The 17,451-nt window shown below is 40.4% G+C and overlaps 1 protein-coding gene across 3 annotated transcripts in view; it reads right to left on the minus strand.

Moving 5' to 3' along the window:
- Positions 1 to 17,451, minus strand: part of GCLC (glutamate-cysteine ligase catalytic subunit) — a 54,674-nt gene that overhangs the window by 15,009 nt on the left and 22,214 nt on the right. For 2 of the 3 annotated variants that reach the window (XM_023741110.1, XM_004386814.2), the window contains exons 2-6: positions 9,786 to 9,898; positions 8,792 to 8,974; positions 4,205 to 4,318; positions 1,726 to 1,784; positions 1,494 to 1,627 (exon numbers count right to left, since the gene is read on the minus strand). In XM_023741110.1, the coding sequence (XP_023596878.1) occupies positions 1,494 to 1,627; positions 1,726 to 1,784; positions 4,205 to 4,318; positions 8,792 to 8,974; positions 9,786 to 9,898 (603 nt within the window). The remainder of the gene's footprint in view (positions 1 to 1,493; positions 1,628 to 1,725; positions 1,785 to 4,204; positions 4,319 to 8,791; positions 8,975 to 9,785; positions 9,899 to 17,451) is intronic. The other variant, XM_004386815.2, reaches the window with a different exon arrangement.

Genomic DNA, 17,451 nt, shown 5'->3' on the forward strand with positions numbered 1-17,451 from the left:
TTTTTTTTTTTGGCTAAGTCTCCTTTTAGTTTATGAATTTCATTTACCCTTGTGTTAAAGGTTGAACTGTGTCCCCAAAAAATATGTGTGTGTCAACTTGACTAGGCCATGATTTCCAGTATTGTATGGCTGTCCTCCATTTTGGGATCTGATGTGATTTTCCTGTGGTTGCAAATCCTAACCTCTATGATGTTAATGAAGTAGGATTAGAGGCAGTTACGTTAATTAGGCAGGATACAATCTATAGGATTAGGCTGTATCTTGAGTCAATCTCTTTTGAGATATAAAAGAATCCAGCAGACAGGAGGGACCTCATTACCACAAAGCACGAAGAGCCAGAGATGGAGTGTGTTCTTTGGGCCCAGGGTCCCTATGCTAAGAAACTCCTAGGCCAGGGGAAGACTGATGACAACGATCTTCCCCTAGAGCCGACAGAAAGAGAAAGCATTCCCCTGGAGCTGGCGGCCTGAATTCGGACTTCTAGCCTCCTAACTGTGAGAAAATTAAAGCCATGCACTTGTGGTATTTGTTATAGCAGCACTACATAACTAAGACACCTTCCATGAACACTTACATGAAAATTTATATTTTGTGCAACTCCTTCCACTCCTAACATGATTTTCATCAAATTAAGGGTGAAAACAAGTGCTTCTGTTAATAAGAGCAATGAAACAAAATATTAGCTTAGGGTCAGATCTAGAAGGGATCATAAACGTAAACTCTTTTTTTAACTGGTGAGAAAACGAGGCCTAAAGAAGTGAGGGGAGTTGTCCAAATACCTCAGTAGTGACAGAGAACCCAAACCAGAATGCAGGCTGTGCCCCCTGCCTGACGGACTCCATGCTCCCCCAATTTAGGCCTTAAGTGAATTTGGGTATAATCACTGCCTGAAGCCAGCCTGCTCAGAGACACCAGTAATTTAATCCGATGAAGGAAAATTGTTAAGCATGTAAATAGAAAAAAGCCATTCTACCTCCTGTGTAACCTAGCCAGTGGCAAGGCAAACATGGGCTGCTAAATATTTATTTTTTATGCCACTAGATGGCCTTGCATGAATGTAAAAGTTTATAGTCCAAATAATCCTACCCTTGGATCACAAAATCATTGGAGTACATCCATCAGAGCTCATTTCCAGAAATAATAAGAGAGTTGAGTGATGTTTACAACTTCAAAGCTAGACTGTCGTTGGATGGCATTAAAAATTAAGCATGCAGAAAACAGAAAAGAGACCACAGAACAGTGCACATTTTACGCTAACAGCTATAAACTTTTCTGGTGAACTGTAGATTCTGTAAAATTCTCAGTCAAGAGATAGCTTCCAATAAATTTATTAAAATAACTCCACTGATTTTTAGAAAGGTAAACTAGGTACCATTTTCAACCTGATTTAAATATGACTTTCTAAAAAAGAAACATGTATATGTATATAAAGAAAAGTCCGCAAATAGAAACATGTAAGAACACTTTGTCTCCCTGTATATTGGAAACAATACCTGAAGACAGCAATTGCCCATCCCAAATCCCATGGCATCCATGTAAATATGATCGGGCTTAGAAGCCCTTGCTGCCTCATCATCCTCAGGAAATGCTTCGATAAATGGAGATGGTGTATTCTTGTCCTTAAATACTGTATTATTTAAAAAGAAAAAGGAAATGGTTGAGAGTCAAGCATTAAATGGCTCAATAAGAATCTATCCCACCTCCGCCACCTCACTGTAGACTTACTTGGTACATTGATGACAACTTTTTCTCCTCTCCTATGTCGGATATTTCTTGTTAGGGTACTAAAATAGATAACCAAATGTCATAAACTGGTCACCTAAGAATCATTGTGTAAAAGAAAAATTTAATCATATACAAGTAACTGGAATAAAATCCAGTTACCTCAAATTAATTCTCTAAGACAACCCTACAGAAAATACATGTATATCAAGATACTCTGAGGTAAGTTTTTCAAAGAAGGTGTTCCATTAATATCACTTCCTTGACTCTTGCTTAAGAATGTCATTCTCTCTCCTCCTCAAACACTGCTGACTTACTGAACGAACTTCAGGAGCCCAGGGTCTGTCATGGTCTGGGCTTCACTCCATGTTCTAACACCTCCCATGTTAACTCCAAAGACTTTAGTCAAACTTTAGCACTCATTTTTGCCCAACATCTGTGGAGCCCCAATGCCTCGTTCCTCTTCCCCACAACCTGCAGCATCCTCTAGACCTGCACTGCCCAATTTGGAAGCTACCAGCCACAATGTAGTTAGGTCCTAATTAAAATGTGTTCTAAGTATAAAAGACACACTAGAGTTTGAAGACTCAGTACAAACATAAAGTAAAATTTCCTATTGATAATTTTTAAATATTGATGACTTGTTGAAACAATACTATTTTGCACATATTGGGCTAAATAAAACACAGCATGAAAGCTAAAAGTTCCCCTGCTTTTTACCTTTTTTAATGTGGCTACTAGAAAATTTAAAATTCCATCTGTGGCTAGCATTATGTTTTCACTTGACAATGCTGATCTGGACTCAGCTTAAATGCCACTTCCCTCACGAAGCCTGCTGGAATCCCCTCAGTCAGAAGCACCCTCCTTTCTCTGTACAAGTACAGTGTCTGGCACTATCATCTTTTGACACTTGTCATAATCTATCATTTCTTGCAGCCGAATATCTTTATTTTCCCCTTAACACACTACATCATTCAAAGTTGGGAACTCTGTCTATAAACCTTTGACTCCCTAAAAAGACTACACATAGCAGGTGTGCATATACACTAAGGGACCGAAGACGGGGAAGTCCCAAGGTCCCTAACCTAGGTCAGGAGGCTAGGTTTAGGATGATAGGTGAGCACTCAATGTACAAAGCCAAGATTAGACTGGTTAAGGCCCTGAAGCAACTTAAAACCTAAGCATTAAACTACAAACCAACAGGCCTAGAAGTTAACAGAAGATAGAGAGTACCCACTATATACCAGGTGCTACACATATTTTACCTTATTATCAAGGTATACAGAGTAGGTGAGTATATTACAGATACTAGTGGTGATTTAGAGAAGGGAAAAATAAGGCAGGAATAACTAAGGGAAAGCTTGCCCACAGACAGGATACGTACAGAACTAGGACGAAAAAAATCTGCTCATTAAAGGGCAGGATACTAATGGCTTTACAATGACTTAGAAAATGGACAAGTCAAGCCTGTATGGAAAAAGCAACTACCAAGGAGCCTTGGGGTGCTAAGGATGTGAACAGGTTTAAGTCTGCTGTCTTCTCTGGCTAACTAGGAAAGAGCCAGAATGCAATAAATGCTCAAAACGAATTCCTGAAGGTCATGGAAGCTCCACAGACACATCCAAACTCCCTGAGGGACCTAATTGCTGGGTGGAGGGCTGTGGGAACCATGGTCTCAGGGAACATGTAGCTCAATTGGCATAACATAGTTTATAAAGAAAATGTTCTACATTCTACCTTGGTGAGTAGCGTCTGGGATCTTAAAAGCTTATGAGCAGCCATCTTAGATATTCCACTGGTCTCACCCCATTGGGAGCAAGGGAGAATGAAGAAAACAAGATACAAGTGAAAGATTAGTCCAAAGGACTAATGGACCACAACTGTCACGGCCTCCACCAGACTGAGTCCAGTACAACTAGATGGTGCCTGGCTACCACCACTGACTGCTCTGACAGGGATCACAACAGAGGGTTCTGGACAGAGCTGGAGAAGGATGTAGAGCATAATTCTAACTCATTAAAAAAAAAAACCAGATTTACTGGCCTGAAGGAGTCTGGGGAAACACCAAGAGTGTGGTTCCCAGACACCGTTTTAGCTCGGTAATGAAGTCACTCCCAAGGTTCACCTTTCAGCCAAAGATTAGACAACCCCATAAAACAAAACAAGACTAATGGGGCACAACAGCCCAGGGACAAGGACTAGAAGGCAGGAGGGGACAGGAAAGCTGGTAACAGGGAACCCAAGTTTGAGAAGGGAGTGTTGACATGTCATGGGGTTGTTAACCAATGTCATAAAAAACAATATGTGTATAATTTAATGAGAAAACTATGTGTTCTGTAAACCTTCATCTAAATTGAAATAATAAATTAAAAAAAAAAAAAAAAAAAAGGATTCCTGGACAAGAATACCACATTCCCCGAAGGCAAGGATCTGAAGGATCTGAGCGAGGGGTATCTACATCTAAACACAAAGCCATACTTACCTGAAGCGGGGATGCTTGTTAATTGCTTCATCTGGAAAGAAGAGGGACTTGGAAGCTCCTCCTTCCACCGGGTTGGGTTTATACTCAGGCAGTGTGAACCCAGGACAGCCTAATCTACAACAAATTGCAGAACTAAATAGATGGGATTTGTTTTCAGGAATTAATTGTCTCTCACCATCACTGCACATGTTAAGATACCTCATTTCTATTATTTCCCCTCAGAGGGTCTGTCACACAAATGTTTTGTAAATACTGCACCTTTTGCAACCACTCCCTTTGGACCTGTGATATCTTGCTCACCAAGACTCTCTAATTTTATCAGAAAGTGCCATTCACTCAGTATCTACTGAGCACTTACTACATCCTCCCTTTTCTTCAGGAGCTAACAGCACAGAAATTACTTGCCCTGATCACAGCAGTTGTCTCAGGTTATTGGTTTCCCTCTGCACAGCTTCTAAGGAGCTCTCCTTTACTAGCTCTAAATTCTTAGATTACCTTTGACCCCTGTACATCACCACTACTACCCCTGACTTCCTGATAGGCTTTATTAGAATCTGGAAACAATTAGAATTTGTTTCTGCAGGTCAACTCATAAAGTCCCTCAAGATTAAGTACTGTCTCTCCAGGTGACGCCTGAAACTCAACGCTGTTATCTTACTTGACCTAAAGAAGAGTTTTAATTTCAGCACAGAAAAATGAAGCTCCACAGTTACACCTAAATGTAAAAGTTCAAATTCTAGAGCACTTGCAATGATGTCACCAGTCCTTCCAAGTTAAGAATTTTAAATGTGCTGTGAGAGAGCACACAAACGAACTTAGTGAAAGCAAAAAACAAAAGAAGATCCTGCCAGTGTTTTAGATGGATGGTAGGAAACTTTTGGCTTCAAGGCCAAGACTAGCCCATGCCGAATTTTCAACCCTACCTTTTATAAAATAAAGTACTTGTTGTCAGCCCACACTGCTCTTGTAAATAACAACTGACTTTGCTGATCTTATCTGGGAAACAGTGCCTAGATACAACAAGGATTCCTGAGAACTCTTACAGTTAAGTGTATTATTTATTGTGAGTCAGCAGTCTTAGGAAAAGTTATCTAGGAGACTGCCAAGCTTAAATATGGGGGATTCCTAGCAAAATCAAATGAGAATGTGTTTTCTTGACAGAGAGAAGACAGAGTCAGAACTCGGGTCTTCAGACTCCTACAGCACTGCTTTTTGAGATTAGCGCCTTCCAGCAGACTTTCTCTAGGATGGAAATGTTTACCTGCACTGTCCAACACCAATACGGTGGCACTGAATACTTGAAATGGGGCTAGTGTGGTGAGGAAGTGAATTTTTAATTTTATGTAATTTTAATTAATTTAAATAGCCAGATGACTACTGTTTTTTGAGACAGTACAGTTTTAAGACTATAGAGTTTTGTCTTTTTACAGAGGGTAAAAGAAATCACCCTGTTTATACACTAAGATCCCAGAGCACTTCTTTCCCTCTTGATCCCGTAATAAACCTTTATCATTTACTATGATGTGAGGGGAGGCTTCTACCAACTATATTAACTAATAATTACTCTTCTTTTGTTTACAAGTTCAAAAATACCCTCCCATCCTCAAATATATGGGTGGGCTTTTTTTTAAGATCAGATTTTTAGATTAAAATTTATTTCCTTTCTCAACTCTTCCTTCATAATGTCTTAATCAAAAGAAGCTAGATCTTTAAATAAAGGCAACTTATTCCATATGGAGCCATTCTCAGTTAAGGTAAGAAGACACACTAAAAAACAGCTGCTGTTAAGTCAACTCCACCTCATGATGACCCATGTGTGTCAGAGTAGAACTGTGCTCCACAGGGTTTTCAATGGCTGGTTTCTCAGAAGATCATCAGGCCTTTCTTCCAAGAAGCCTCCAAGTGACACATTGTTTGTGGCCGTCAAGTTGGCCCTTGACTCATGGTGACCCCAGGCACAACAAACAGTTGAGCATCAGACCACTATGATTTATAGGGTTTTCACTGGCTCATTTTCAACAGATCGCTAGGCCTTTCTTCCTAGTCCATCTTAGTTTGGAAGCTCCACTGAAACCTATTCAGTATCACAGCAGCATGCAAATTACTACCAGCAGATGGGTGGTAGCTGTGCATGAGATGCGTTGGCTGGGAACTGAACCTGGGTCTCCTGCACGGAAGGCAAGAATTCTATCACTGAACCACCAATGACCCCAAGAGACACATTAGGTCTCACTAAATAGTTCCCTCTGTGGCCCAGAGAGGAAAAAACCCCCATCGCCCATCGATACTACACATTCTTGAATTTTAAAGTGTAAGATAAAACATTTCTGGTTACAAACCCGATATTTTTTAAAATTCGGTAAGTAAACTGTATAACTCTTTAACGCAGAAAAAAAGGGAAATGTGTAAGACTGAATTTTCCACTTCATTAAAAGCTGTCAAATAATAACCTGCAACCTACTTTTTGGCCTTGGCTGTAATATTCCAAGGTTTCCACAATAGTCACCTACACCAACAACCCTTGACATCTCTTTCCCTGAACCAAGTTTCCTGATTTTGTCTCTTAGACATCTTTTGATCAGCATCTACTTTTCTCTACTTCCACTGCCCCACCCTCCTCCAGCTACTATCATCCCTTCCTGAATCAACCTCCTTATTGGCCTCCTATTAAGTCCTGGCAGCCATTCCACAGTCACTTTCATACTGCAGCCCAGGTGAGGATTTCAAAATAACAATGTGATATTATCTACCCATCCAACATTCCAATGGCTTCCTACTGCTTTTAGGACAACAACTGATTACCTGCCCAGCCTCACCTTACCCTACCCTCCACCCTCATTCTCAGCATCCTAGTCATACCAGCCAGCTTTCTAAGTTCCCAGAAGGCTCCAGGTTCATCCTAGGACTTATCTATGTGTGCTGCTCCCTCTCCCTAGGATATTTTTCCTCTCCCCGCTCCTGATCACTGGATTAGACCACTGTGATCCACAGAGTTTTCATGGCTGATTTTCATTAGATTGCCAGGCCTTTCTTCATAGTCCATCTTAGTCTGGAAGCTCCACTGAAACCTGCTCAGTATCACAGCAGCACACAAATCACGACTCTTCAGCAGGTGAAATCTGATCTGCCAAAACACCACCACACGCCTATTAAACTTTGTCTAATACTTTGGACATCATTCCAATCATCCTTCCGCAACCCTCCAAAATCTCAGGTATCCTTGTTACACTCTCTTTACACCACATCTCTTTTTTACAGCACAGCCCCAACGTTATATTAGTTGGACTTGTGTGCATCTGATTAACCTTTCTCTCCTTCATTAGATCATAAGCTCTATGGAGGCAAACACAGTTTTCACTCATGACTGATCCCCAGAGATCACCTGGGTCTGGTGTGGAGCAGCTCAAGTATCTGAGTAAACGACAAAGAATCAAAGTTTTTTTTCCTCCTCCTTCAATCATTAATGCAAAAGAACAAGACAACTTTCTTTAAAGCAAACCTCTCCGCTCTCATCTGGCTTTTTTTTTTTTGCTTCTGGCAGGGAGAGAGGGGGTGGCCTGCACTAATGGAACAAAGAAATCACAGAAAATACGAGAAGCTTCTCTAAACACTTGATGAATAGCTTAAATATGGTAAACTATTTAGATGTTACAGTGGTGATTTAAAAAAATAAAATTCTCACAGTAAATATTCCTCTAAGACCAATGGTATGACTCTTGACTGCCCGTGTTCATTACAGACATTTATTGAGGGGGGAGGGTGGAAGGCATTAAAACAACAAAAACTAGTTCAAAGTGTTCTAGGCCATTGATACCACCCCAGGAAACTCTTTTGAACTCGAAGGGGTATGTATACTTATCACACAGATCTGACAGATACAGATAAACCAGATTTACAATTTGGCAGAACTGCATTCTTATGTAGAGTTTCTATGTATAATGCCTATAATATTTGCATACCTCATTTTAAGCCAAGAACATAATTTCACTATATTTACTTTTATGTAATTTCCATCTTAACTAGATTTAATAACATATCTTCAACTCTACATCTTCTGTTTAGCACGACATCCAAATATGATCTAACAACTCATCCTGTTCATAAGCTAATAGTATCAATAGTATATTGGGAACACTTATGCCAGCTCTTCAGCAGGTGAGCCTCCGATCTACCAAAACACCATCACATGCCAGTGGGCACACGATCCTTTTGAAAGTGAGGAAGAAACCCTTACCATCAAGTGAAGAGACACAGCTACTGCTTAGAGGGTCAGAAATGCTTGGCAGACATGCTACTCCCTGCCCCTCGACTGTGGCAAACACTGTGGTCAGACATCACGGTGTTTCCCATGAGCCCAGATAAGCGCTCTTACCACAGTGCTCAGGGCAGCCACAACCCCGCTACTGACTCTGGCACGGAATATTTGCCTGCCGGCCGGTGCTAAAGTTTTAGATGCTATCACATGCCACATAAAGTATGAACTGTCTGTAAAGTATGAGAATTGTAGGGTGAAGTGCTTGGGTCACCATTAGCTCTCTTTATAACCTACAGCTCTGAAATGTCTGCTGGGGCCTTTTAGGAACTAACCTAGGAAATGAAGTTATAGTGCAAACAGCCTGATTTTCTTCTAACAGAGAAGTAGCCTCCTTCCGACGTTTTCTCATGTTGTCCTCAACTGTGTTGAACTCGGACATCGTTCCTCCGTATGGCTGTCCAGGTGTCCCCTCGATCATGTAACTCCCGTACTCCGGTCTCCAAAGGGTAGGATGGCTACACAGGAGAAAAGTTTAGTTTCACCGGATTCTTTTGCTACTGTCTACTCAATTTTTACAAGTGTTTTCAATGTTGCTCAGAAATCACTAGGTGAAAATGAAGTTTCCCAAAGGCTGTTGATGTTCCATAGCTCTTCAACTATATGAGTCCAAAATACTTATAAATAACTGAAAACGCACAACATGGTATTCTCTGTCCAAGACAAGCCAATCCACTTTGCAGGAAAGGAGATGCGGCCTTAAGTGCTCTTTCAGTTCAATGCCTGATGTCGAAACTCAAATGCAGTGCCCCAAAATCTTTTGAGTGGCCAAGCCTGTGGAAAAGGAACTAAGAGAGTACCTAGTGCCCTCCCCCTCTGTCTACGTAAATGAAGAAATATATAAAAACGTGGCAGCCAAACAAAACCCATATGCAAATTTCATCTGGCACCAAGGTTTGTGATCCTCATCATGATTTGGCAAAAAAAAAATTTTTTTTAAACACTTAACAGCAAACAGGCTTTACATTGAGCTTACTGTTCTAAGTGCTTTAATATATTAATGTATTTAATAACAACCCTATGAGGTAAGTAGTATTACTACCCCTACTTTACAAATGAGGAAACTGAGGCACAGTTTCAAAGTAACTTGACCAAGGATACTAAGCTACTGAGAAGAGTAATCTGGATTTGAACATGGGCAACTTAAAACCACAGCTCGTGCTTTTAACTGCTATACTATCCTGCCTCCTATAAATCTGAGAAAAGATTCTATTCTAGTAATTCTAACGGTTTCAAAAACACGAAAACAACCTTCAGTGTGTCGCTTACTTTGGGTTTGTCCTTTCCCCCTTTTCTTGCAGAGTTTCAAGAACTTCCTCTCCAGACAGGACCAACTGGACTTTTTTATTTTCATGATCAAAAGAGACCAACATGTATTCCACCTATTGAAAATAAAGGAGAGAGAGGCAGATTAACATCTTCCCAGATTCGTACTCAGTGTGACCTTTAAAAAAAAAGGCAGGGAAATGTGATGGTTGGAAAGGCTCCATGGGGTAACAAGAGACAGCTACATTTGCTTACACTAACATACATAATAATCGCTTGTTTGCATAATATGAAAACCTGCAGAAGGTGGTCAGTCAACAGTGACACTGTTTGAGGACAAGAACTCTTGCTTCTCAACTCCTTCTCTCCCCTATTCTACTTAATAACCAAAACCAAACCCACTGCCAAAGAGTCGATTCTGACTCACAGTGACCCTACAGGACAGAGTAGAACTGCCCCACAGGGTTTCCAAGGCTGCAAATCTTTACAGGAGCAGACTGCCACATCTTTCTCCTGAGGAGCGGCTGGTGGGTTCGAACTGCCAAACTGCTGGATTGCAGTAAAAGGCTTTAACGACTGCACCACCAAGGCTCCTTACTCTACTTACTATCTCATAGAAAGGTCAAGATGCCCATTTTGACAAATCGTACTTCAAAAGAGAAGTGTTTCAAAGCAAAAGATCCTGTAAAGAACAGTTTCAAAATTAATTTGCATTTTAAAATTTATCCCCTCAATTGGCTTAGCATACTTTCAATTCAGTTTTGGTTTATCAAGGAAAATTTAAGACAATTTCCTTCCTCTGAAAACAAATTTACAGTGCAGGGCACACTAGTGCACTTACAACAATGCTGGGTGGAATTCTGATAAAAATCAAGAGTTAAATACCAAAGTAAGACTTTTCTGAACCGTACAAGTACAACCTGCTTTTGTTTTCCCTGAAACCGCGTGCTCTAAATTGTGATGTTGTTAGCTGCCTTCGAGTTGGCCTGACTCATGCCGACCCCCACGCACCAGAGGATGAAACTGCCCAGTTCTGCACCATCCCTGTGACTGGCTGAAGGTCAGACGGCTGTGATCCACAGGGTATTCACTGGCTGATTTTCAGAAGCAGACGTCAGGAGCTTCTTCCTAGTCCATCTTAAACCTGGAAGCTCCACTGAAACCTGTTCAGCATCATAGCAACATGTACGCCTCCACCGGGCAGACGCGGCATGGCAGCATGTGAGGTGCACTGGCCGGAAATCAAACCCAGGTCTCCTGCATAGAAGGCAGGAATTCTACCATTGAACCACCAATGACCCCTTAAATCATGATTCTTGGGTAAATAGTGAAGATTATGAAATTACTATTTGTGACTGAAATAAACACACACATCATCCATATGAAAGTGAGAAGGCATGGAATTGGATTATTCAGGCAAACACTTGATATAACCCTTTCCACAAGCTACCAAGGCAGTTACTGTGTAAAAGAGGTGGCAAACTGATGCCCCACAGAGCAAACCAGTCTGCAGATGTTATTTTGTTTGGCCTGTAATAGTAAAAAAACAAAAAAAAAAAAAAAAAAAGGGCAGCCAACAGTATACCCACTATCTCCTTGACATTTCACATGTAAACCCAGATTCCCAGCCTTAAAAACAAACATATGCCCACAAGCCCAGCAGCACGGAGGCCTGTAGGTAGGGAGGGGGAGTCTGAAGAGTGGCCACTCTCCTTGGAGGGTATGTGTGCTGTGGCCTACAGTGGCCCCCACTCACCCCAGGTCTGCACAAGTGCTGGCATTTACGTTTACTTATCTGTACTTGGGCATACCTGCCTGGTTTTGGAAGGCATTTGGGGCAGCCACCCCATCACAGAAACTGTAATGTTCTAGAGATTGTTTTAACACCCTTCAGCTAAGAAATATAAAGGGGGAGAAAAGTTACTAACCAAAGGAACTAGCCTGGCAGGTTTGAGTAATAACAAAAAAATTTTCAATTAACTTTTATTAGTTATCTGACTGATGAGTCTAAGTTTCCATTCTTGCTTCTCTGTTAGAATTTTTTAGTTCAAGAAATAAGGTTAAGTCTGCTTGATTTGGGCACATGAACCAGAAATGTGAGACTGGCACCTGTGCACTCACTCAGTGTCAACTGATCAAAAACTACAGGCTTCAGAATCTGGAACTGCTCCTGACATTAAGTACTGTTACCAGATAGCATCTATAGATCCATGACTGCTGAACACAGCTAAAACCTGATAGAACACAAAACTTGTTAAGTCTCAGGATGGATATATAAAGAGAAGATTGATCATAAGTAAACAAGTTTATCTTTAAATGAGCATAATGAGAAAAGGTATGCCACGAACTTTTCATACATGGATCCTAATCTTCAAATGCATCATGCAAAGTAGGTATGAGCACCCCATTTTACAGACTGGCAAACAGGCTGAGTAAGCTGCCCAAGGCCACGATGTCAGTGCGGTGATAAAGGATGAAATCCAGTTCTGCCTGGCCTCAAGGTCCAGAATACCCTGCTGCCAGGACTACAGATGAAGAGCTACAAAAGATGCCAGTCTTTGTAAGTGATAAGCTTTTTTATAAAATAATGTGGCCTACAAGAGGCAGGGAAAGGTTATGTGATACTGGCTGCAAAGCTCTCAAATTGATTATGCCTCTATTTTATGAAGTCGGCTGGCATTATGTTATAGATTTAAATAATGAGCCAGTCCATCTCCTGGGCCAGGATGAAGCATTCCTAGCTCTCCCAGCTAAAAGAAATCTTTCTCCTTCACCCACAGGGTCCAAGACATCTGCCTGGCATCATGCATTATTGGTATTATCTTCCTAACCAGATTTCCTGAAAGATGAAAAGACGCTTCTTTGCTTACTCAGTTCCCATCATGTATCAAAACAAGTAAGAACTTCTGTAGCAATTATATAAGCTAAGTTACAATATCTTTTGTTAACTTCCTAGTATTGAAATCCTCAATTTTCAAAATCACTCTTTTAGCCCACAAGTTTAAAGTATGGGGAGGGTAAAAGAACAAAAAGCTCAAACTCAAGACCGTTTTAAATATCAGCCAAATGGATGACGTTTAAAATGTTAACAAGCCAAAGTCCCCCTAATTAAAAAATCAGTCCATGATCTCATTAAGCAAATGAAAGAGAAAAACTTCAAAATATTTACTAATGAGAAAAAAAAACAAACTCAGGATAAAATCTAAGTTCAGTTAGAAGCCTTAAGAATTCCCTGAACATTTTTCAAACTCAAATTTAAGGGCTTCTGAAGTCATCGCCCTATGGTTACCTTGATCTTTCTGCATCCTTCTTCAAAATGGCTTTTTAACCTCTTTGCTTTTGTTATCTTATTTAATCTTTCCTCCCATCCTCAATACCTTTATGTTTAGTTTCAGTTCTAGGTTCACAGAAGCACTCAGAATTAAATGAACCTCTGAGAACCAAAAGAGAGCTGAAATGGGCTTTGCTCAGTAACTTTGCCAACGAGTGATAATAAAAGCAGTGATACGTGAAGACAATGCTTTCCCAATATAAAACATCTACAGCCAATATGATTTATTTTACTATTATATCTGAATTTCTGTCCGTATCTTAAACTTCCTTTTGTGTTTAAAGGATGAAAGAAACGGGTAAAATCTGAGAGAAAATAAGAAACAGAACATGGAAGCTCTTCTGTACCACAACACCGATTCCAAGGATTAAACTATACAAGTTTCCTAACTTCAAATAGTATCTAGGCTATAAAACCATAGCTATAGCAACATCTCTCTTCGTACACTGCACACACATATAATTCTAAAAGCTTATACACAAAGTGCATTATAAATGGGTTCCAGAGTGAATAATCCAAACGTGTAATTAACATACCATCTTGGAAGTAGTGGCACAAATAGAAGCATCCTTCCTGTTTCAGGATTAGTCACCCAAAAATAGCCAATGGGCTCTGTTCTCTGAAGAACACAGATCACAGCTCCCAGAAGTAACTTAGGGACATTGCTATTTGGTGCCCATCAAACTATCCTTTTAAATAAGGGAGAACAGGCCCAATAAAAATACCCATCCACATTGCAAGACAAAAACATTTTAAAGTGCACTACTTTTTCTACAAAGGAAATTTAAAACCCCTTAGGTTTCTACTGCTAAAAGGCTAAATGTTATCCCACTGGCATAAAAGTCATTTAATGTTTCTAAGCTGTTAAATCAAAGGCAAATTCAAAAGACTACTACGTACTTAGTTTTACCTGTTATACAGTAGTAGCTAGAACAACCTGGACACAAATCCACCTCAAGTCATTTAAATGAAGGTTTGAACAAGCATGAAGTGCTTTATGTTCATTTGAAATTAATCCAATAAAAATAAAGAACCTTCCCGCCTGGAGTAAAGGAGAATGAAGAACAACAAAGTCACAAGGAAGTATTAGCCCAAGAGACAGAATGGGTCACATAAACCAGAGACTTCATCAGCCTGAGACCAGAAGAACTAGATGGTACCCAGCTACCACCAATGACTGCCTTGACAGGGAACACAACAGAGAGTCCCTGATGAAACAAGAGAAAAGTGGGGTTCAGAACTCAAATTCTAGTAAAAAGACCAGACTTAATGGTCTGAGACTGGAGGAACCCCAGAAAGCATGGGCCCCGGACTTTGTCAACTATTCCCGAGGCCAACACTTCAAAGATTAGACTGGTACTTGTGAAGAGTGTGTTTCTAAGCTCAAGTAGAGACATGAGACTAAACGGGCAGCTTCTGTCCGGAGGGGAGACGAGAAGGCAGAGAGGGTCAGGAGCTGGTTGAATGGACACAGGAAATTGGGGTGGAAAGGAGGAGTGTGCTGTCACAGTATAGGGAGAGCAATTAGGGTCACATAACAATGTATGTATAAATTTTTGTATGAGACTAACCTGAATTGTAAAATTTCACTTAAAGTACGACAATTAAAAAAAAGGGGGAGGGGGTGGGAAACTAATTTGCTCTGTAAACTTCCACCTAAAGCACAATAAAAAAAAAAAAAAGATAGGGAAAAATAAAAAACCTTAACTGAGGGTGATGTAAGTACCTGGTACAGTGCTGAATATGTAACAGAAAAATACTGTAGCATTAAAATTCAAGAAACAGTTAATATTAACATGTTTAGAATTTATGCCAAGTCTTTAATTTTTAAATGACTTTTGCCACTAGTATAAAATAAAAATGTTTTTTTCTTTTACTTTCTTATCATTTTGATACTATACCTTGGAGGCTGAGGGTTTCAGGGAGCTTGGAATCCAAGAAATGGATAGACATATTATAAAATACTAATTTCTGTTCTATGGAGGTGAAAACAGTGCTTAATTGGGAAAGAATCTAGTTCTATAGGACTCAGAAGCAGTTGCAGGCAGTTCCCCACCTAGAGAAGAGAGATTATACTTTGAAAGTTCCTTTGTCAGTTACTGTGTAAATTAGAACTAAGGAGCTTTCCTAGAGAAGCAATGTTGTACAGTTGGTAAGGTCCTTGGACCAACTCTCAAAAGTATTTAACTCATCATATGCCCAACCTTCAAAGAGAAGGAATCTATCACCAAGTCTGAGGGAAAATGAGCCTCTCCCCTCCTTACGCCCTCGAAAAGGGGCTGTATCCACGTGGTCAGGTGGAGGAGGGCAAGGTCAGGGACGAGTGGACATACACGGCAAGGTCTCCAGTCAAAAACAAAAAACAAAACCCACTGCCACAGGGTCAATTCTGACTCATAGCGACCCTACAGGATAGAGTAGAACTGCCTCATTCGAGGTTCAGGGAAGCTCTTCCATCCCACGCTTGATCTTCCACTGGCCCAGGCAGTTATCTTGACTCTTCTGCTAGATCCACCTGCTGCTTCTCAGAGACCCACTGATCTCCTTACACTGACTCCTAAAACAAGCCCTCAGCCATTTTGAGGGTTGTTAAGGCTCTAGTTAGAGTTGTTGACCAATCAGTGCCAAAATACATTGTTCTGCTCCCCCTACATCACCCCCTTGTCCTTTCATCCATTCAACAAAAGCCCTGGGCTCGGTAGGCACCGGGGATACTGTGAAGACTCATGCAGGCATGGTTCCTGTTCTCAAGCTTATACTGTTGCTGGAGTGACAGCCAATAACACAATATAGCTAAATTATCTGGGTCAATGCTCAAAATGACCAAACAGAGCTATGCAATCGTAACAGGAAGACATAATCCAGTCTAAGAGAGCAGAAGGCTTCTCAAAGGAAGCACTGCTTAAGCTGATTCCTGGCACAAGGACTGGCCAGGCAGAGACTGTCTACTGTTCCTTCAACACGAATGCAACCTCCTAATGAATGCCCAGTGTGTTCTCTGACCACCCTGGGGCACTGCACCATTCTGATTGTGGCAGAAACACCCATCTGGCTGGTCAGAGATGCAGATAAGCTGGGCCCACTCCCCAGAGACCATGTCACATAGACTATAAAGTGCTTAAGGTCAGGGGCTACACCTTCTGTTCAGAAGACTGTTTTCTCACACAGCGCAAGTATTAATGATCAATATTTGTTGAGCACGTACCACATACGAGCACTGTTCAAAAGTGGTTTACCAGCACTCTTATTTACTTTTCATAACCACCCATGGAGAGAAACATAGTGCGAGTGCCCAATGCCAGACAGCTGGGCAGCCTTGCCTGTAGAGTCCACTCCCTCAACCATCCATTTCCATATGTGGCTCTATATCCAAATGTGGAGAGATACAAGCCATCGTTTGACACAGGGCCACTGTTTTACTTATTTTTTAAGTCGCCCATAGTTAAACATGGAAGACTTGAATGATAAGACCAAAAAAAAGGAGTTGAGTTTAACATAGTGAGAAAGCTGAATAGGAAATTCTAATACAGATATAATTAAATTTGACTCCAAATTTGATTTAAGGAGGACTCCCATGTTAGACACATCTAATGATGGCATTATGAACAGCAAAACCACTTTGTTTTACGTGGTAATGTTTGAACACTTCTTGGGGACCAGTTAAGTATGAAGTAGAAACTCTAAATGTATGTGCTTTTGTACAATCATGTATATGCTGGTTTATTTTAAACTGGTAACTACTGATATGTAATATTAAACTATACCCTACGTCTTGAAACAAACATTTTAGTAGTTTAGTCTAAAGTTATATCGAGTTCTTATCACATCTGATACATTTTGAAAGAAAATGGGCTTTCCCCCCTCTAGTTTCAAAATGTCATTTCATACCACAGAATTATATGTGATACACTCTAGGAGAAGTTTTAGAAACCAAAATACTTTCAGAAACCAAAATAAATGTGGCCTCGCCCTGACCTGGTCTTCTCTTGGCATCAAGGCTTCAGCTTACACAGCAGGTTGCTTTTTAATTTATAATGTGTTAATCTCTATTTCAACATGCATAAAATCAATGAATTTCCTATATGATTAGATGATTATGTAGAATAACTTCTTTGAATCATTATCTTGGCCCACAGAGAAAAAAAATTTTTCACATGCCTAGATTAAGTGATATGAAGCCTCAGTGAAAAATTTCAAGATGTTAAGAGAGAGAAAGAAAACAGGCAAGTCAGGGATAATTCGTGAATTTCCTAAGAGGGGGAATGACACCCTTCACTAAAGGAAAGAATAAACTGCTGTTCATTATGGTAGCCACTAGCCACATGTGGCTATTTAAAT

This window comes from Trichechus manatus, unplaced genomic scaffold (genome assembly GCF_000243295.1).
Source record: "Trichechus manatus latirostris isolate Lorelei unplaced genomic scaffold, TriManLat1.0 scaffold00172, whole genome shotgun sequence".
Taxonomy (NCBI): Eukaryota; Metazoa; Chordata; class Mammalia; order Sirenia; family Trichechidae; genus Trichechus; species Trichechus manatus.